This window comes from Nannospalax galili, unplaced genomic scaffold, assembly GCF_000622305.1.
Source record: "Nannospalax galili isolate Female #2095 unplaced genomic scaffold, S.galili_v1.0 scaffold239, whole genome shotgun sequence".
Taxonomy (NCBI): domain Eukaryota; kingdom Metazoa; phylum Chordata; class Mammalia; order Rodentia; family Spalacidae; genus Nannospalax; species Nannospalax galili.
The window spans coordinates 589872-612880 of record NW_008343017.1 but is presented as its reverse complement, the minus strand read 5'-3'; the positions used below and the strand labels follow the sequence as shown (position 1 = coordinate 612880).

The window sequence follows — 23009 nt, the reverse complement described above, 5'->3', positions numbered from 1 at the left end:
CCAGCACCCACCTAGTGGCTAACAATCTCCTGTAACTTGAGTTCCAGGGGATCTAGTACCTTCTTCTGATCTCCACTGGCATTGCATGACATGCGTACACTTACACACATGCAGGCAATACACTCATACACATAAAATTAAAAATAATAAAATGTTTTAAAAAATAAAAATAAAAATCGTCACTTGTATATGACAGCCCCAAACCATTCCTCCCATCCTTCAGTGAATTCAAAGGAGGGTATATATTTATAATTAAATATATAAAACAAAATTCAGCCTCGGAGCACTTTTGCCTCAGTCTTTTAGAATGCCTTCGTTTCTGATTCTCCAAGTGCTTCCCAAGACTTGCAGTTTTGGCATGATGAGGTGATGCTACCTGCATAGACCTGAAGGTCAGCCTGCTGGTTCCATCACTTACTACCTGAGGACCTTGGCCAAATGCATAGTCTTCTGTGAGCTTGCTACCAGATCTATAAAAATAATTATAAAAATTAGACCTATCTCACAGAATTGTTGGGAGGATGAAACAGTCATGTAATAGAAATGGTAGAGCTCCTGTCATTCAGAAATACTGAGGATTGCTTTTAGACCTACACAGATTTATGCAGCTAATATGTAAGTGAACAGTCCATTAAAGGCAAAAACCTAGTTTTAAGTCTCTGATGGCTTATGTGATTCTGGATAATTCACTTCTGTGGAGCTCAGCTACTAACCATAAAATGAAAATGTTATGTACTTCATGGGGTTTGCATAAAGGTCATATAAGACTGTAAATATGAGCGTGCTTGGCTTCTTGTAAGGCAGGACATAAATGCACAAGTCTGATATTTAATTCTTCTGTATGAACAAACACAGAGAAAACAATTGCAAAGATTTTATTTAGCGGCTTTCTGTGCTTGGCACTTAGAAACAGTTCCGTGCCTAGGGCAAACTTTTATACACCTTTTCTTCATACATATTTTACATACCCTTTTAGTGCCCCCTTTTTAATAGTCATAATATTGAATAACCCACTAGGCATATAAATACATTTATCTACAGCACCTCAAAACCAAAAATCTTAATAATATCTGTATTACTTTACTTGGTATCATTTGCATTTCCACACCATTTAAAAATTTTAGCTTGCACCAAGCTTCACTTGTTTTCTTATCATTAAAGGGTTTAAAGGAAAAAGGAAAAGTGAAGAAAAAAAAACCCAAAACTTCAAAATGCAAGGAGTGATTTGATAACAGTGGAGGTCTGGAGGCAGATAGGTGGAAAGCTGTGGAAGACCCAGCTGCAGTTTCCTGGAGCGTGGCAGGGTTCTCTTGCCACAGGAGCCCGGGGGCAGATGGGACTGGATCTGGCGTGCAAGCCAGGCCTATTTCCACCTCTGTTCTTGGTATCATCTGGGAGAATGCTAACATTCTTCCCCACACCTCTGCTTTCCTCATACTGCCAGGCTGCATGCTGTGGAGCAGCACTCCTGTGTGGTACGCCTCTCTTCCGAGTCATGATGGATGATGAGAACTATGGGATCAAGATGCGTTCCTTGTCCTGGCCCCTCTCAGTACCCTGACTATGAGCGGTGTCCAAAGAGACTACTCCCCAGCAAGTCCATCATTCTTCCTATAACTTTAGGAGATAAACAAACCCAAGCAATCCTCCTTGGCAAATTAAAACTCCTCAATAATCCCATCTTGTCAGTCCTACTCTCCACTCTTCTGCTCTCCATTCTCTTTCTTTCAGCTGCTCTCACTCCATCCTTCCACAGACACCACTGGGACACCAATGATGGCACAAGGAATGAAGACAGCCAAAGTTTCAAAGCAATCTTTTTGGGAGGCTAAGTTCAGTTTTGCTACTGATGTCTTTTCCACCCCAGCGACAGGGAGAGGTTCTAGGATACACAGTTCATTCCGGAAACACGGTAAGCTGCAAGGGACACAGGCTGGCAGCTGCTGCCAGCCCAATCCATTTAGTGTGGTACATAGACAAATTTTTGGGTGAAAGCACCCATTCTGGGCCTCCTTCCACAGAGTTCACCCAGTTCGGAGTCAGTGTGCAGGATGTTTGTGTAGGTATGAGTTTGTGTATGATTTTGTGTGTTCTTGAATGTGTGCATGTAGGTATGTTTAGGTAGGTTTGCGTGTGTGTAACTTTTCATAGCTGCTACATGCTAGCATCTCCTTTAATATTATTATAAAATGATTGCTCAGTCTCTTCAAAGGTCACTCTGTCATACACAATGCTTTATAAAACTAAGATTTTCGAAGGCAGGAGAACAGCCACTGAGTTATGGATGGTTCACTCCAAGGATCCTTCAGTGGCCTTAAAGGTGTCGCTTGTTCTTTGTTTTCCTCCTCCAGAAAAAAATAAATGCAAGTTCCTATTTGCCCAAGGCTTTAGGCTCCCAAAGAGGATGCTCCACCCACGGAGATTCTGCTGGTCTTGACTGCCATCACTCCATGGTGTTCGGACTGCTCTTTAAACCATGTGTACTGACATCTGGGAGGAGGAGCCTGGGACTGCCCCATACTGCCGCCCATCACAGGAGTTGGTAGCCTGCTGATTGTTGGGTGAAGGGCTAATCATGTGCATGCTGTGCTCCATTCCTGTGGGCAGGTATTGCCTCTCTCCAAATGCTCCATTGGAAGGAGAAGAACAGAGTAAAGTGCTTTGAGATGCGCTCAGTTTTTCTGGGCTTGCAGCTAGCCTGGGAGAGGTGGGGAAATTATATCCATACAGGTTGTAGGGATTATGGAGAGAGAAGGCATTGTAGGAGCTCTGCTGCATGTGGCTGCCGCCGAACATGTGTGGTGATGAGGAGCTGGAGGCCGCATTGCCTGCCTGCATGACATACTGGAACTGGGAAGTGGGAAAGGACCCCAACTGGCCACCGTAGGCCTCCATCTTGCTGTTGCTGGGCAACGAGGGAGGAGTTGGTATTCCTGAGATCAGAGATGGAGTCCTCTGAGGCATGAAGGTTTCAGAGGGCTGAGTGGCTGAAGCCGTGCCGTTCTGCAGCCTGTTGTAACCACTGTCACTCAGCCCCGGATAGCTCTGCAAGGCAGCCATGTTGCTTCGGGCACATGGCGGATAATCAGAGAGGTTTAGATTACACAGTTGGCTTTCTCGACAGCCCACGTTGAAAGTGTTGGGGGCCAAATGAAAAGTCGGAGGGGAACAAGATGGAGATAAAAGATGAGAGGAAGCCGAAGGGGATGGTGTCCCAGTGCTGGAGGTGCTTGGGGAGGTACCTGTGCTGCTCCCTGAAAAATAAAGCAGAAAGCCAGTGATTATTGTGAGTCTGTCCACGCGAAACACCTTAGATTTTTACACGTCTATCGCTTTCCTTTAATTCAGAAGATGGTGTGTGGGGAGCCCCCGCAACGGGGATGGTGTTGCATGATTTGACCACACATTACAAAAGAGAAGACAAAGAATAACAAGATACCCTTAAAGTCTTTGCTTTTCTTTCTGTAAGAGCCTTAGTCTCACTTTTTAAAGAATTATAGCAAAGCTCTGGCATTCATTTTTCCAATTCTCACCATCAAAGTCACTTTCTAATAAGACCACGGGTGATGACTGAGATCCACTGGCTCAGCTCCTCCCATTCTCAGTGGAAGTGTGTGGAATGTGTAATTTGTCAGGTGATTGTTTCCTACTTTGCAATTTCAGCCTTTCAGCCCTAAATGCAGGATACCAAGGCAGGACACGTCAGAGGAAATGGAGAACTGTGCCAGGTCAGGAAGGCCTGAGAAGACAGGCAAAGGGACCTGGGTGGTGGGACCTGGGACATGAGACTGGATTCTGTCATATGAAAAGCATATGATGTGCATAATTATGAGATGTAGGTTAGAATGGAGCAAGGCAGAAAGTCTGCTGATCTTCTATAGGATCCTTCCCAGTCTCAGAGACTGAAATTAGGGTTGAAATTGGAATATCTGAGTCTGGATGTGTATGGAGCCAAACAGGTCATAAACTGATCTGAAATTAGGAGAATGGATTCAACTCACAGCTTTGCCACATGAAACACCCAATGACCCTGCTGCCTCTCTCACCCACCATGCTTTCATTTTCTTCATCAGAGATGAGAAACTTAGTAAGATCAGTGGTTCTGAGGCTGAGCAGTCCCACCAGCTGAAAACTCTGGCCATCTAGAATTCAATCTCAGACATGGGAGGCCCATATCTGTGTTATTTCAAAGTTCCTCAAATTACTCTAATGTGCAGCCAGGGTTGAAAACTAATGATACAAAACGAATTCCTATTTCACAGTACTCAGAGCGGCGATTCTGAAACTTTAGTGCACATGTGACCCAGGTGGAGGGCTTGCCAAAGAACGGCCTGCTGGCTTCATCTAGATTTTGACTCTCCATATTTGGTTCCAAGCTTGAAGACGGACATTTCTTGCAAGTTCTCAGGTCAGAGGCTACACTGTGCTTTAGAGGACCTTCAAAACCCTTCCATTTCTAAATGGCCCTAAATCTCTTAGAAAGAGTTGATTGTAGGTCATGTGGATGGCAGGATGGATGGATGGACTAAAAATCAGTTAAAGCCATTTTTTTCCAAAGAAGTTCTCCATTTAAGAAAACTAAGAGTAAAATGGACAAGACTCATCTTTCTCAGGGGCAGGAGCCAGCAGTTGTAGCACCTACTTCCTGTCTCTCAAAGGAGAAATGAAGGCAGAGAGTGCTTGGGGCTCTGCATCCTCCACTGAGTCCCAGAATATGAACCTGCTTTATCCTCCAACGGAATCCCTTAATAGAATTCCCTCCCAATGGTATATCCCCTAATTGTTGAGAACTGTGATCTCTCAATGGACAAGGTGCCTTCAGTTTTTGTTGGGGATCTAAGAATCTAAGTGCTATTAAGACATGAAGGATATTTCAGATGGAAAGGAACAGGGATAAGAAAACCGCAGGATTTCAGAGATAATGGGAAAACATTCACAGTATTCTAGGAAGGGAAAAAGAGGTCTCAAATGTTTGGATTCAGAGGCAGATGCCTCAAAGAGGAATTCAAAGTTGATTTTTTTTTTTTTTTTTCGCAGGGGGAAAAAAAAAAGGCCCCCGCAGTCACAGGGAGCACAGTAGATCCCAGCGCTCAGTGGAGGGAAAATGAATCACAAAGCACATGCTTGTAGATTCCAACTTTCTTTCTCTCTCTTTTTTTTTTTTTTTTTTTTTTTTTTTTTTTTTTTTTTTAGCAGGGGGAAAAAAAAAAGGCCTCAGAAGAGAAGTAAAGATTTGACTGTTTAAATTTTGTTCAGAGTTGAATTTTTATAGCTCAACTAATATTGCCTCTTTCTTGGTCAAAGAAATTTCCCTCAATGAAAAAAAAAAAGGAAGAAGTAAAGTAATTTTTATTTGACAATCTAAGATAAGGCCAAACATTATAAAACTGCCAGCAGCCAAGGGCTTCTCTCTGGCCCAAAACCACAAGCAATGAAGTCTACTTCTTAATTCTCCTCAGCTGTGACATGAAAAGCTCAAGCTAATGGGCCTGGGTTGACATCCTTCTGGGCCTGTAGCTGTCTCAGGACTAAAATAAACATAAATAGTCAACTCCAAGTGCTATCCAAGGAATCATTTTAATATAATGAGAGAGTTATGGAAGGGGAAGATTCTAGAAGGAAGAGAAAGACTGTTTCATGTTTCCTGCTGTTGAATAGCTGAATCACCTCTTACACTCTATATCCTACAGAAAACTCAGAGATTCTTTTCTTCTCTTTGAGGCATTCTGTATATTTTACTTCTTTTTCAACCTGCCATGAACTTTACTGCAGTAAGTGCCATGGTACAAATGGAGAAACTTGACTCTAGCTGTAAAGAGATTTGTGTTTTACGAGATATGAATGTGGTCTCCTCTCTTTGAAAGTTGGTCCTACTCTCGTTGGTCTGGTGTTTATGTGGCCCCTGAGGAGACCACCTGTTCAACACACTGTCCTGTCCTGTTATAGGTAAGCTTCATCAGACACTGGCCTTAGTCCTGCAGCCGGAAGTGCAAGATGGAGCAGATGACTTTCTATAACTCTAAATGGTTTTCTCAGATGGCCCAAGATGGAACGAATGGTACTGATTTAAGGCCTCAATTGGTTTCACTACAAAAAAAAAAAAAAGGAACTATTAACAAGTTACAGGGATTTCTGCTGAGCAGATGAGAGGCACATGTTAAAAAGTTTGTAGTCAGCTTGCTTTGGCTTTTAAATGACATTCACTGGAAATGAGACTTGGTGGCCTGCTGAGCTTCAGAGGGTGGGAGTCTCCATATGAGCTAGTGTTGGGAGGGGAACGCAAGCCTCTCCAAAAGAAGGTCACATTGCTTCCATCCACTTTGAAGAAAGGCTGTTATGCACTTAAAGTACTCAATACAGATAGCTATTTCTCAAAGTCCACACACACAGAGCAGACTATGGTATTCATTTTGTAGAAAAGGAAGCCAAGATATTGAGAAGTCCTTATTCTCTTATGATCTAATAATAGCTTGTCAAATGTTAAACAAGATTGGTAGTGCCAGCCAAGTGCTAAATAAGCTGAAGGAGGCAGTCCACCCTCCCTGTGCATTTCAACACTTGGCTAAGCAAGGACTTCTCATCACCGAAAAGCCAGGGTAGTGTGAAAAGCCAGACCCTACTGACACAGGCAGGATCAGAGCCGACTCAGAGCAAAGCTTGCCTCCCTGTCCACCAGAGCGTTCTTCTCCTTTACCCTCATCTTCTCTGTACCTGCTAGGTTCTGAGTACTCTAAATATCTTGGTATAAATTTATTCAGTGGACAAACACGGACTATAGACCCAAACAAATCTGATTCTAATTCCCTGCTATCTTACTATGGGACTTTGGCAAGTTAGGCTCTCCAAGCTTTGGGTTCCGCACCCATGTAAGTGGGATTGCTAATATCTACCTTTTGGCTATGTTTTGAGAAATGAGATAACATAATTATAAAGTGGTCATATTTTGGCTTATAAACATTAAATATGCTCTTTCACGAGAGGAGTAAAGGAAAAAATAAGGAACTCTGAAACATGTGTGCTCCAGTGGAGATGACTCTCAAGCGTTGACCTCCGTCCAGGTAGAGCAGGGCATCTTGGCCCCTGCAACCCACTGCTGAGCATAATGGCACAAGATGTGTGCACCCTATTGTTTCAGGCCAAAAAGACCTCCAGTCTCTGGATGATGGAGGACTGGGTCCACTGACAGCTATGAGCCCACCCGAGTCATGTTCCCAAAGGCTACACCAGCCCTAGTTCCTCTCTGAGTGATCTGTCCTCCCTCCCTACCCTACAATCCAGGATGGAAATGAACTGGCTCATGACTCCATCTCTTCAGACCACGGAAAGAAGAACTGACAGAACACAAATAAGTAGATTGGTACCTTTCTCACTGTCCTCAGAGATCTTACGTCTGACAAGGGATTAAAATATAATGCTATAAGTAGCTTCATACCTTCAGGTAGTCCAGGACCAATCTCCACCACCTTAGCTCCCCGCATCCTACTTTACTCAGGAATCAAAGTGAGGAGGTGCACATTAAAATTCATACCCAATGATAACTTGCTCCAACATTCAAGGCAAAGAGCCAAAACAGCCAAAAAGAATGTGTGTTTAGCAGTGATCCCACACGAGGACTATGACCTAGAATGTACTTGTATACCACGAAGACAAGTTAAATGTGACTGTGAAAATCCTGAAGACCAAACCTGCTGACTTTTGCATCTTTAAATTGATCATTTCCAGATTGTAATATGGGGAGTTTGAATACAGTTTCTTTTTGAGTTTATTTTGTTGTGCTGTCTCTCACACACACACGAAGTTGAAAACCAGTAAGATAAAACCCCATCTGGACTAGTACAGAATAAATTTCCATGTAATTACTTGGCTCTACAAGCCACACTCTTCTGTCCCTGAAGAGTGCTGATTCACAGTGTATTCCAAAGCTTTCAAGCAGGTAAGAGGTAAAATATGAGCACCCCATGGACTGATCCCAGGGAATAAGCCCTGAGGCCATAAAGTTTAATAAGCACAGCAACTGAGGAATTATCTTCTTTTGAGATGAGAACCTCTCTCACAATATGAATGTGAGTGTGATAGTACTATTGGGACTGTATGGTTTCAGTGTTAGACCCCTAATACATCCCTGTCCATAAAACATACAGATATGGTAGGTCCAAATTCTTTCTCCTTAAAAGAGTTTCATTCAACCCTTTTTCACTGCTCTACACAAGGTTCTGTTATAAAACATTCCTGAGGTGGACTGCTCCCATTTCTTAGCTTCCATGATGGGCTCTCTTGCTGCCTGTTTTATGGCATTCTTTGCTGCCACACACATCTGTTGTTATTGTCATTTACAATAATCTGCTTCTCTCCTGGGAGCAGCACCAAGTTTTCCCACTGGCACCTGTCTCTCTCCCACTTTCACCTTAGCTTCTAGGGAAGGTGTATGTCCCTGGCCTGGGCAAGCAAAGCACTCAATTTCCCCCACCCCTCCAATAATTGGTTCTGAGTTGACCCAATTAGAATCAGAGACTTGGTGAGGTTTTGCTGCAAACCTTTGAACAGAGGCACATGTCCTTTCCTCTTAGAGATAAATGTAAAAAGATCTAGGGCTGGGGATGCTTGCTAAGCTACATACCACATACAGAGCCTGAGAATAAAGTGATCATGGAGGAAAGCAGAGTAAAGAAATAGGAAAGACCTGATCATTATGAAAGACGGGAAGAGCTGGAAGAGAGGGAGAAGAGCTGTGACATGCCGCCTTCTGGGCAGGGTGCATCCAATGTCATCATGGCTTCATAATATGCAATAGATATATACCCATCTGGGCCTAACAACAGTCAGTTGCCAATCAGGAAGGGGCAGTCATTGCCTTCAGTCATGCACCCACTCAGGAGCCCACCAGGTTCCAAAGGACAGTTCCAAGCTCACCGTCCCACAGAGGATCCTAGTTAAACTCAGCTCAATGAGTCACATACAAAGAACACTTGAAAAGGAATTGTAGGGCGCAAATTAGAGGAATGAGTGTTAACGGGGTGTGGAGGAGACTAGAGAATATGGGGGTTACAATCGTCAGAATGCACTTTACATAAAATGAAATTGTCAAAGAAAAAAATTCAATATTTTAAAATAAAATTAAAACAAGAAAAAGAAATGGGGCAAGTCCTGACCTGAGTGACCTTGCTTGGTCCCTGCCTTGGGATTTGCCTGAATGAGGGTACTTGAACTCTTTCAGTTTGGCAAATCAATGGGTGTCTTCTTTCAGTTTGCTCTGTGGTTTTACTCTACTTACATTAAAAACTGTAATTGATACATCGCTCTGATTCCACAAGCTTTTTGGCTATGAATCTGAAGGGATGAGATTTTTAGGATAAAGCTGGAGAAGAAAGAGAAATGAGTGGCAGGAACAGACTGTGGACCTCTTTGTCAGAAGGAAGCTGTGGATGACGCCCTTGACAAGCAGCAGCAAGGGTTCCAGCTCTTTGGGTGACCAAGAGCTATCTGGTTCTGCTGAAAGATCTAATGAGATATCTACCTTATTCAAAACTATGTAATTTCTTAAATAGCGAAGCAAAGTAGAGGTGCTGATGGTATTTCCTCATTCTTCCTAACAAGACCAAGTTAAACAAATAGGTAAAAATGCTGGTGACTTTTTAAAGGTGGCTTTTTATATGGATGATTTATAACAAACAAGGAATACAACGAGCATGGAAAAACAACTGCTGGTTTAAAAAAAAAATAGTTCTAGGGCTAGTGAGGTAGCTCAGTGGGTAAAGGCACTTGTTATCAAGTCTGATGACATGAGTTCAAGCCCCAGAACCGAAATGATAGGAGAGAACCAGTTCCGGTAAGTTGTCCTTTGACCTAGCATGTGCAACACACTTTCCCACACATACACACACACGCACTAAATAAATAAATATAATAAATTTTTTAAGATATTTCTAAGGGTTCATAAGAAAGATTTAGACAAACACATCAATAGAACGATTTAAACAGAAAGGTAATTCTGGGTGTAGTTCCTACAAACAAGATCTATCATTTAACTTTTCTAGTCTTTATTTTTGTCAATTCGAATTTTATGTTTTGATACATGTATACATTGTATAATGTTTAAATCAGTATAAAAATATCTATTTCCTCAAACATCTGTTTCTGACAAAAGCACATTCAATATCATATAGTTTCTTTTAGTATTTAGAAATATATAATGTGTTATCATTATCTGCAGGACCCATACAGTTCAAAGACACCTGGACTTTTATTCCTATAGTATCTACTGATCGACCTTTCACTATTCTTTCCTCACTGCTAATTATTAATTTGTATTATTAACTCTTTCTTTTCTAAGCTCTCTTCCCTTCAAACTTGAACATAAGGTTTGTGAATCCTTGCCAAACACATTGACAGCATCCCCATATTATAACACCTAAGAGAGTCCATTCACTCATTTAATCACCATTTGAATATCAAATGTTACTTAGATATCATGCCTAGATCCAGGAAGTAAATTATAAGAAAAAAGTGCTGAGGGAATTGTTAATGAAAGATTGAAAGAAAGAATGAGACAAACCGGTGAGTACTCTAAAAGGTTTTAGCCTACTACCTACCAAGAGCAGAGAAAATTCCCCAAGGAAGTGCTGTTTGAGTTGGGATTTCAGAGATAAATAACACTAAGAAAGCAAAGAACCCTAGGCATGAGATGTGACAGGAAAGAGCTCGATGTGCCTGAAAACTAGAAGCAATAACAACGACGCAGGCACAGAGGGAAAGTGGTCCCCACTAAAGCTAGAACAATAGTAATAGTCACAAGAGTAACAGTAGTAAGTCCTGGGTGCCTTGGGAAGTACTTTATCTTACTTAAGGTGCAAATTTGTCTAATTCTCATTGTCACTGTTTCTATTTTAGTGGTCTAATAACCTATGTTAATGAAGTGAAAATTAATTGCAGCACTGAAGAATTTTAAGCAAGTGAGGGTGCAGAGTCAGTATGAATAGATGTGCAGTTTGAAAAGCTGACTGTAACCATTAGGTACAGAATGTCTTAGAGCAAAATATAGTAGAGTCTATGGAGGACATCATAATCAGACAGATTAATCTAAGTGGGGTGGTGACACAGGAAATTATAAATGTGAACAGAGTCAAGCACCTGGTAATGGTAGGCTATGGGGCCGGTGCAGGGAGAAAATACCCCGGATGACAAGCAGATGAAGGATCCTTTCCTCAGCAGAGGGTCCTAGGTCAGTTTTGGACACATTAAGCTTAAGAGACCTTAAGGGATAAAAACACAGTGTTACCCATTACAGGTTGACTATACTTGATTGAAATTCTTAAGACCAGAAGTACTTTAAATTTGGGTGTTTTTTTCAGCTTTTAAAGTATAGCTTAAAGTATGTATGTATATACATAATGAGATGTTCCAGGTATAGAACATGTAGTGGTTTGAATGAGAATGTCCCCCTAGGCTCCCGGTATTTGGATACTTTACCTTAGTTGGTGGCTGTTTTGGGAGGTTTTAGGAGATGTGGCCTTGCTGGAGGAAGCATGTCACTGGGGGTGGCTTTTGAGGATTTTTTTTTTTTTTTGGTCCTTTTGAGACAGGGTCTTCCTGTAGCTCCAGCTGGCCTGGAACTCATTATGTAGACCAGGCTGGCCTGGAACTCATAGAGATCCGTCTGCCTCTGCCTTCCCCTAGTCACAGCCCACCTGGAAGTCATGATGTGAACTTGGGTGGCCTCAATCTCACAGAGATCTACCTGCCTCTGCTGGAATTAAAGGCATGAGAATTCTTAAGCCTTGCCCCATTTCCAGTCTCTTTCTGCCTCCTGTACATGCTTGAAGATGTGAGCTCTCAGCTTTCTTCTGTGCTACCTGTCCACCAAGACAGACTTTCATCCCTCTGGAACTGTAAATCCAATAAACTCTTCCTTCTACAAGTTGCCTTAGTCATGGTTTTTTATTAAAGCAACAGAAAAATAACTAATACAGAACACTAATCATAAACCATGATATCCATGTTTTGTTTCATATATACATATAACCTAAATGTAATTATATGCAATATTTTAAGAATTTTATGCATGATGTAAAGTTCTATTAGCTTTCCATTTGTGGTGTCATATCAGTACTTGAAAAGTTTTAGATTTGGGCACATCTCTCATTTGGGGTTTTACAATTAGGGAATCCATACTGCTCCTTTAGTGGACTGAACTGAGATGTTCATTCCCATCAGGGGTTCCTCGTACTTAGTGTGAGCCATGCTGCAAAACTGAAATCTTGTTCTTCCATGTCAGAGAGTAGTGCATTAAAAAGTCCTTTGTGGATATTCGGTTGCAAGGTGATCACATTATTCCTCCACTCAGAGCCAAGGAGATCTGGATAAACTGCCCATCTTTGAATCATTACAGTGACTCACATTTCAAAGGCTAATGTCCACTGAATTATTTTCTCAATATTTTTAATTTATGTATGTGTGTGTGTGTGTGTGTGTGTGTGTGTGTGTGTGTGTGTGTGTTGAGGGAGGATGGTATGTGGACACTTTGATGCAGGTGTGTGTAGAATCCAGAAGACAACATCAAATCCTCTGGAGATGGAGCTTCAGGTAGTTATGCGCTGCCTAATATGGGTACTAGGAAACAAACTTGGGTCCTCTACAAAAGCAGTACAAGCTCTTAACTGCTGAACCATCTTTCCAGTGCTTCAATATTTTACTATGATTACTTGCTAAGTAGCTAATCTCTCTCACTGGCCAACTTCTAATTAATACCAATCAAGTGAATGAAAATCCAATGACCATCAGAGATCCTCCATAATTCTAATGACTAATTGACTGACCAGTGGAACTGAGTGGAAAGGAAGCTTCTGCAGTGCTAGGTCTCCTTGTTTCCACAGATGAAGACAACTGACCAACTCTGGTGTGACCAGAATCATTCCTTTCAGCACAACAGTTGTCAAATCACTTGGATCACCATTAATAAAAACTCAGTTTTTGTCGTGAAAATACTTCTGTTGTATATGTGAGCAAAGTTAAGGCACAACTTTTAAAATATCCATCAGAAGAGCAAAAGGATCACATTTCGCTTGGTAGTGATAGATCTGTGTTCTTCCTGTACTGTCTGCCTTAGTCGACATCCCCAAGTGTGAAAGTTGGTCTGGATTGTCAAATTGAATAGACTGAGACCCATCTGGATTTAAAGCACATTTGTAAGTACATCTGGAAGGATGTTTTCAGAGACAATTAGGTCATGGTGGCTTTGAGCAAAACAGTGATTTAGTCTGTGGTAGAACTGTGGAAGGTGGAGCCTGGTTAGAAGAAGTGTATGCCTTTGAAGGGCATATCTTGCCCTAACTCTTCCTGCTACCCTTCACTTTATTTCCTGGTTTTCATGGAGTACACAGCTCTGTTCCACCACAGTTTCCATCATGATATTCTGCTTTACATATGATGTTCTGCCCAGAAACACAGGGCAGCCAACCTTGAGCAGAACCTCTGAAACCATGAGCCAAAATAAAGCTTTCCTCCCTTAAACTATCTAGGACAGTATTTTGTCACAGTGGTAGAAAGCTAACTAACACAATAAACATAACTTTGCTTGGCTAGTTCATTTTGATCCTGTTACAGAAACATTTAAGAAGAAGTCATTCCCGGGGCTGGGGAGAAGGCTCAGCGATTAAGAACACTGGTTGTAGAAGACCCGGGTTCAAATCCCAGCACCCACATGGCAGCTAACAACTGCCTGTAACTCCATTCCCAGGGGATCTGACAGCCTCTTCTGACCTCCGCAGGCATTGCACAACACGGGTGCACTTACCTACATGCAAGCAATACATGCATACACATAAAAGAAAAATAATAAAATAAAATTTTAAAAATTAAAACCTTAAAAAAAGAAACCATTCCCGAGAATTTCTATCTCTAGACTTCCCAAATATAAGTACACTTACTGATTCTAAATGGTTTTCTAAATGAAAATTGTATAATTTTCTTCATTTCCACAGCATTTATTGGACTTAAAGGGTTATTATTATTATTAAGACATGAAGTTGGGAGGGGGCTGTGTTGGGGGTCCAGGAGCACTTGGAAGAGGAAATGGGAGTGTATATAATCAAACTACATTGTATATATCTACAAAATTCTCCAGAGAATAAATTTTAAGTATCATATAAAGCTGAAATACAGGCTTAGAGGTAATGTTCAATTTGTTCAACAATAAAAAATCAGTAGGAAAAGCCAACTACTTTCCTTATGGAAAACCAAGGCTCTGGAAAGTAAGAATGAAGAAAGATAACAATATAGTCACAAAGAAAGTTATCTGCCAAACAGGGTACCTGCACTGGTGTTTTCAACTCTGTTTTGTGACCATTAACAATGGCTACATCACTAGACTGCTGCATGACTGTTTTTCTCCAGCAAAGTCAGAAAACAATGAATCCCACACAATCTTCTCCATATGAGAAAACAGCAATTTAGAGTACTCTAATCCATGTCTTTTAAATAAAAGAATTTAAATTTTTGCAAAACTGTGACCAATTCTTCTATTTTCCTTTAATTTTTTTCATCAAATAACCCTTAATTTTAAAATTTTATATTATTGTTTTATTTCTGTGTATGAGTGTTATGCCTACATATATGTAAGTGCACCCATGTCATGCAATGCCCATGGAGACCATAAGGGGTGCCAGATTCCCTAGAACTAGAGTTACCAACAGTTGTTAGCCACCATGTGGGTGCTGCAAACTGAACCCAGGTCCACTGCAAGAGCAGCCAGTGCTCTTAACCACTGAGCCATCTCTCCAGTCCCTAGAATCCTTAATTTTAAAAATAAAGAAATGAAAATGACAACAAGAGAAAGAAAACAAGGCATCTATAATCTCCAGTGTACCCCCACTGGTAGGCGTACAAAGCTGTATTCATACACTCAAGGCTATGAGGCTTTCCTGGACACCTGGGTAAGTTAGTCAGCATGGGGGTTTTAGGTTTGATGCCAACACTCCTTTCACTAAAAGATAATGAACAAAACCAGTGTGTCATTGATGATTCCAACAGCAGCATTGCTCTCTGTTCTTTCTCAGACCCAGAGCAAGTCAGTACACCAGCAATATCTTTTTCCTTCATATTCTGAGCAATACTGCCCAAAGTTGCTGGAACTCTTAAGAGAAGAGGGAATGGGCATCACTGCTTTTATTTTCTTTATTAATAGTAAGAAACTAAGCCACGTATTTTTTAACAATTAGAATCTGGATCAAGTTCAGTGCATAGTTTAAGCATATATTCCAATTAAACTATTTAATAAAATTTTCACTATTTAATAGAAATTTTAATAAAGTAAATTTGCTTTTTCCTCTAGCTCCACCCTACTACCACATGTATCTCATAGTGCAAGCTCATTCCCCTAAATAAAAAGAATCACTGGAATAATTGTGACATTGTTTTGAAAGTTCACTTTCTCTGAACCAATTGCTTTCAAAGTGTTGGTAACAAGGCTTCATGTTGTAAAATTGCCAGTAAAATATCATGACACCTGCTGTGCTTCATACCTAGGTAGTCCATGCAGGACCCCGTGCCTAGACCTACCCAATGTAGGTCTGATACAATGCATGGTGTCACCCCTGTAACCACTCCCTACCTGAAGACATATCTACAAATGTCTGTGTTCCAAGATGGACACTGACAATAAACCTTCCTACGTGTGGATGGATTCAAAATTTGGATATACTATTGAGATGTGGTAGAATTGTGCCTAGTTAAAGGAAATGTGTCAGTGGAGTGTGACTTTGAAGGACATATCTTGCCCTAGCCCTTCCTGTTTCTCTTCATTTTATTTCCTGAATGTCATGAAGTGTCACAGGACCACCAAATGATCTTTTATAGTCACAAGCTACTTCCTAGGTGCCAGGTTCTCTGGTAGATCTTGGGGACACAACAATGAGCACAACCGTCTGCATCGGTGCCTGCTCTCCTGACCTGGCAACAGCTGCTAACCTCCTCTACTTTCTCCATGACATAAGCTCCTGATTAGCTACAGTGTGGGGAGTTACTGAGCAAAGCAAAGCACAGATGCAAAGATTCATCTCAGAAATAAGCAGAATCCAGTAAGGGTCTCTTCTTGATGGATTTTCATTTATAAACATGTGAATATCAATCGCCTCATTTGAAGGTGAGGCAACAGGAACTCAGAGAGGGAAATTGCAAAGGTTATATTGAGAGTTTGTGATCATCAAAGGTGAAGGACAATCCTTGCCTGACTCCCAAAAAACTGTTCCTCTTAAGGGTCCTGAGGGCCTCAAAACAGTACTAATGCTGAGTAAGTACTGAGTTGCTCCTAATTACAGCTTTTGGGGAAGAAAGTCCCTTCATACGAAGGATTAATTCTCTTTCATCTTTAAGAGTGAGATGGAAACTCTGGACTACTTTCTGTACCACAGCCCTGTCAAGGATTACTACCTAATCATGTTCAAATGTTCAATCATCAGAAAGGCAATAATTCCCATCCCTGACTCACCTTCATGTTAGGCATCCATGTACAAGAGGATGGGGAAATAAGGATGATGATGATGATGGTGATCATGAAGACATAAGAACTAGCTGTCATGCATTGACAGCTTATTCAAACTTTAAATGACTTGTCAGATTTAATAGTCATAAGAATTTATTACGTTCTATAGAATGTGGAATAGAAAACTGAAGGGAGTAAAGGGTGAGAGACACAAGGACAGGCACAAAGCCAGGAAGGCATAATGGTAAGAGCCTGACCCGAATTCTCCAACTGGAGTCTATGGTTTTCTTTTCGGCAGTACTAGGAACTGAACCCAAATCCTCAAGCATGCTAGACAAATGTTCTACCACTTAGTCATATCCCCAGCCCTCTTTTTCACTTTTTATTGTGAGACAGGAACTCACTAAGTTGTATAACATGGCCCTGAACTTGTTCTATAACCTAGACAGGTTTAAATTTGTGATCTTATCTCAGCCTCCCAAGTAACTGGGATTCAAGTCTGTATCATTAGACCTGACTTGAGTCTATATTTAAACCATATTCATCTTTAAAGCTCAAGATATTTTAGTAATGTTGGTCTCACAAACCTAAACGAGTATGCACATTTAGGTCTCACAAATCTAAGCCAGGGAGCTAGCTGCTCCTCTGAAAAGGACATGCAGCATAATATATTATCAAGTTATAGAATAGCCTGCCAAATAACTACAAATTCAAATATCAGGTTACTGTCAATGATAAGCATTTAATGGAATGGATGATCTCAGTCCGAACACTATGATCAGTGTTGCCTTCAGGAAGGGGAAGGCTAGGGAAGGAAACAAACCATTCTACACTCCAGGAAACCTCCACTCAAGCACCCAAGAGGGTAGGCTTAGGAATATGACTAGACTGAGGCAGGGAAATCTCAGTAACATTCTGTACATGTAGCCAGTTTTCCAAACTGAGCTACAAGGGAAGAGAGATTAGGAACTGGATGAAAATCACAGAGCAGTGGAACAAAGTCCACTTTGCCCACCAATGGAAGAGAGCCATTGTTTCAGATAGTCAAAAAAGGCGAGCACAGGTAGCAAGGTTTTGATAGGCTTGAAGCAGTCCCTTACCAACGTGGGACCAGAGACAATTTCTTCCCGCAATCCAGAGCTGTAGTATTTGTCTCTAAAAAAAGGACTACAATAAGAAAACTGATTAGGTTGTCATGAGGAGTAAATGAAGATACTACAATGCTCTCCTCAATGGCAAGGCCTGTGCGAATGCTTAACAGTAGCAACAATTTCATCACTATCACAGTCATAAATATATAACCATTGAGTTGGGGATTAAGTTCACAGGTTGAGTGCTTGCCTAGTATGTGCATGGCTCTAGGTTAGATTCCAATTACCACAAAACAAGGGGGGAGGAAAGAAAAAAGAAAGGAAGGAGAGAGTGAGAGAGAGAGGAAGAGAGAGAAATGAATGAAATATAGAACAATGATTTTTAGAAAGAATTCTGAATACAAATGGAATTTTGCCTCTGGATCCAGCTAACTTGCATAACTGGTGCTGCTTTGACTATCTGCAGAGCTAAACGTTCTCTTTGTTCCCAGGGAATTGGTATAATTCTTGCTGTGGTTCAGTGTGCTGTGTTTGGCTCCCCATTCCTCCCTAGCTCTACGCCAAGCAGAGGCTTTGCCCGGGGCTTTACCTTGCTGTTTTTGCATGGTGGTGAAATCCTCAAAGGTAAGCGTGCGCACAGGAGGTCTCCAGAATGCATAAGTCTCCATGATGGCTTCAAGTCCAGTTCTAGAAAGAGAACAGCCAGAAAATCAACTTGTAAGTGATTCCCCAAATTCACTAATGTTTAAAGATCCAGAGTAGTCTGTCTGACAGTGCCTGTGTTACAGGCACTGAGAGAAAAACACCAGGTAAATTGGTCTGATAAAGGACAAGGTGCAGGTGCTTGCTGTGTTGCAGGAGGAAGAACAAAGAAACCTAATTCAGACGATTTGCAAGCAAATCTTTTAACCATGGTAAAATTTCACCATCACCCTCCTTGCAAAGAGGCTTGATGTGCATGGCAGTAAACATATTGCATGTTAATAGTCAGAGCTACTAATACCATGAGTATAGTTGAGCAAAGAGTAGCACTGACTGCTCCCACACCATCACCATTACTTCATCATCACTCACACATCCTGTCCCAGAGCCAACTCCACACCCAGAGTGTGTGAAGGGCCAATGACGCTGTCAAAGTTGATACAGCTTCGAGTGTTTAAGTCATCAGAGAAGAATGATCAACAGGAATAAGAGGAGAGTAAACAAACTCATTTGAGTTTTTACTGTAGAAAGAAATATCTACCTGAAGGCAGAGAGGGCTTGGCCCAAGAAAGAATGTTTCCAACAAAAAGGCCACTCTTTATTTCCAAATATTTATCTGTTTTTGCAACTCAATAATTAAGCAATCATGGAGAACCACAAACTGTCAAGTTTTAGGAAACACCTAACATTTTACAATTGCATTTCTTTATACCTTCTGGTTCATTGGTATTGTACAATCCATAAATTGGACAATGTGCACAACTTTCTTTACCATTTAGCTGTTTGCCTGTATGAGATACTACTATAATGATCCAGGTGACTCCCAACGTATTGTGGCTGATATTCCACATCCTCAAAACATAATGCTTGTGGAGCTTTGGTGAAAACTTTGAATAGAGCACTTGAGTATTTACTTCATTTTAAAACTGTTTCATTTATGTTGGGATGGGGATGTGCAGGGATGATGGGGACAGTAGAAGAGTGGAGAGTAGCAGATGGCATAAGAGGGAACAGTAAGGGGCTGGAGAGATGGCTCAGTGGTTAAGAATACCAGCTGTTCTTGCAGAAGACCTGGGTTTGAATCCCAGCACCTACACGGCAGCTAACAACTGTCCCTAACTGCGATTTCAGGGGATCTGACAGCTTCTTCTGTCCTCTGCAGGCATTGCATGACACAGGTGCACTCACCTATATGCAGACAATACACACGTACACATAAAAATAATAAATATTTTTTTAAAAAATAGGGAACAGTAAATAGCTTAAGTTCCCTCACTGCAAAGCCACTACAAAGAGCATGATGTGCCTCTTAGCAACAGACAGGTGTTCCCTGTTGAAAGGACGCAGGATTGCTATCTGTCCTCCATAAATAACACAATTACAGTGTTCGCTTCAGTCTATGTCAAGAATAAGGTTAGAAGTTTTATTTTTAGTGGGGAAAAAATATCTTTTCCTTTTAACTGACAATAGGATCTCCCGGGGTATCCTCTCAGATGAGCCACTGATACACCAATGGTCTCTTTGTGTTGGAAAATTTCCTCTCTGAATAGGTTTTACTTGCTCAGTTGACTTTCTAAAGTCTTTCCTGGAATCTTGGAAGCTTTAAATACACTAATGTTGGCAAACCAAACTCTGTATTTTAAGAAGAGGTTCACAGGAGAGAGTGTTGCATGGTGTTTATTGGCTGTTAATCTGTGAGAAGTAGGAATAGAAGAGATCTCTAGAGTGACTCTCTCTTAGTTCTGAATACAGTTCATGAACTATTTATGGACAGAAAGAGCTCAGGCAATTAAGGGAGTTCAGAATAATAAGGGGAGAGGCAGATAAAGCCATGTTGAGCCTTGGTGGACAGAAGAAATGGATGGGCCCAGCTTAGATCTTACTGCTTGGTTGTGGAATGTTGGCAGCTCACCAGAGCATCCTAGGATTCCCTTTAATGGCACAGGAGGCTCACAGCTGATGGCAAGGTTTTATTGTTCCACCTTCCATCCCATCTTCCCCAGGGACAAGTGCACAGCATGAGGACAAAATCTAGCACAAAGACAAAGAACAATCCCTTCTCGTTTCATAATAAAGTGTGAGAAATTTGTAAAGTTTCACTAAGGCACTAGTGGAAATCCAATACTACATTTATTAATAAGTAGAAATGGATCTAGTTTCTTTTTCATAATGCGCAAAAAGCTGTGGTGAGGAATAAATTATTTTATTTAAGCAGCCCATTTTATAGCATAATAATGACTATGTAGCAGCTCTCAATTCTAATCATAAAACAGAGCAACAGAATCATAGATTTAAAATTTGGAAAGATTCCTGAGTGTCATGTATTCTACTTAGGATATCACCTTTGATGATTACCCAGCCTCTGTTGATGTATTTCCTTGGATTCTGTTACAAAACTGCTTCTGACATTTGGGTGAAATTTCTGATATAATTTTCTCCCTCTGATTTCCTTGCCAAGAAGTAAGTGATGAGCGTTCCATACATTGCCCAGAAGGCATCTGCCTGCCACATCTTCCTCAAGGAGACCGTCTTTAGCTTAAGAAATAAACATACAATATGCCACATATGGACATATCCACGTCCATCCTGGAGTTTGTATAACAAGGTTATTTGCAAGGCAAAGTTGGAGCGATAGTAGTTGTAACTCCTCCAAATTAATGGGTAAGAATATGACCTTACTAGTCCCACCTTATTATTGAACTATAGACCTAACTTTCACAGATTTATTCTATACAGGGCAAGGTACAAATTAGCCTTTTATATGTTTTACCTTATGTGGTATGATAAAAATCTCATGGTTTGAGGCTGGAGAGTTGACTCAACAGTTAAGAGCGCTGACTGCTCTTGAGGAGGACCAGGGCTCAATCCCCACCACCCACATGGCGGTTAACAACCGTCCATAACTCCAGTTCCAGGGGATCTAATGTTCTCTTCTGACCTCTGTGGGCGTTATACACCATGGGTGTACATTTACATACATGCAGACAATACACCCATGCACATAAAATAAAAATAATAAAGAAAAAATATTGGAAATATCATGGGTTTATGCTACTCAGTCTTTTATGCATGTGCTTTTTGGAAAAAATCCTATTTATTGGATGTACACCAGATCTTTTGTCTCAAGCTCTATCAAGCTTTGGTGGAGAGATCTAAGACCTAGAAAACATTAGTTCTATACCTCAGAATTTGGCAGCGTGCCATGGCATGATTTACTAATCCACCTCTTTCTACCACTAGCTTTTGTATGTTACCTCAAGGGTTCAGATCTCATGTTTTTCTCTGCCCAGGTGTGTAGCACAATGCCTATGACATGGTATATCTCAACTGGTTTGTACTGAATTAAGATGAGGACTATTTTATTATCACGTCATTATTCCATAAATTTTAATCAGTATCCTTTCTTTCTAACCTTGAAGATTCAGAAACCAATTTGGAATAAAATAAAGCTTTTGAAGATAGAATCCTCTAGTCCAAGAGACTTGGGGTTTTTTATTCTGTACCTGAGACTGAGACTGAGCCTTTATTGACCTGAGACTCAAGAAGGTTTCAGTTCTTTTTGTTTCTGCCCCAGCTTCAGAATTTCTGAGCGTCAGCTGAGGCAGAGTCCCCCAGCAGAGTCCAGGTATTTCTATCCTTTACCTTCTACAAGAATTCTTGTCAATTACCCACTAATACCTTCATCTACTAGGTGTCTACTCACAGTATATCTTGTTCTAACCTTTGTTTATTGATCCTGTTATTTTGCCCTAGTTTTTAAATGTTTTATCTTCAGGCTTTACAAGATGGGTTCTTGGATGAGAAAAGCTATCTTGGGTGGTATCTGTTTAACATAGTCCACACAGTGAGTCTCTTAGCTTGTGGACATCAGAGACTATTGCTCTGTGCCACAGGTCAATTGTGGCAATTGCTCCTTCTTACTGATTTTTCCCTTAGTCCAGTGACAACAGAGGCTACATCTATACCCCCTTTGTTCAGTCTTTTGGCTGTAATCTCCTCTCTGGCTTCCAGGCTGCTGCTTCTCTTTAGATTTGACCAATCTTTAGATTCTGACCAAGCTGAGAGGGAAGAAAAAGGAGACAGAGCTGGCCAAAGAGATGCTTCACGAAGTCTATGATACCTCAGGATCAACTGATCTGGCCCAGTAATCAGACTGTAAGGAAATATTCTTCCAAATCCATTTTTAAAGGACTTCCTTTTGAAGCTCAGCAAATATCTGACAATTATAAAAAAGCAATTATAAAAATATTTATGATCCTGTTTAGGTGCCATCAATGTGTAGTTTCTGCCATATCCTTGTCTGGATGTAGAGAATCACTTCAACCTTGTCATACATTTATCTCCTCTTTATTTCTAACTTTCTTATTCAAGTTTGACTCTTCCCTGTACTAAGTGTTGATGATACCATTGACAGAGACAACATAAGCAAAAAGTTGATTTGGCTGTTGGTTCTGTCTCAAGAGAAGATAGTAAAGGGCTAAAAGTAACCTAAGGTAGGAGGGACTTTTAAGTCATAAGAGTTATTCACTCAAGGAAAAAGTTCATAAAATAAGACACAGGATTATTGCCCTTAAGGAGTGTCCTGCTCAGTAAAAAATACAAAAACGACTAGTTTATGAACTATATGATACACTTGGGATATGTAATAAACGCTATGGAGCATCAAGCAAGAAGTATTTAATATACCTGGGAATGTAAAGGAAGATTCCACAAAAGGCTAACTATTTAATGTTAAGATGCCC

At 40.8% G+C, this 23009-nt stretch overlaps 1 protein-coding gene across 1 annotated transcript in view; it reads right to left on the bottom strand.

The window, feature by feature from the left end:
* Positions 1-869: 869 nt before the first annotated feature.
* Tbx15 (T-box transcription factor 15) overlaps positions 870-23009 on the bottom strand; it is a 110054-nt gene continuing 87914 nt past the window's right edge. Inside the window, exons 7-8 of the mRNA XM_008839012.2 lie at positions 18155-18252; positions 870-3254 (exon numbers count right to left, since the gene is read on the bottom strand). Coding sequence (XP_008837234.1) covers positions 2470-3254; positions 18155-18252 — 883 coding nt within the window. The 3' untranslated portion in view covers positions 870-2469. The remainder of the gene's footprint in view (positions 3255-18154; positions 18253-23009) is intronic.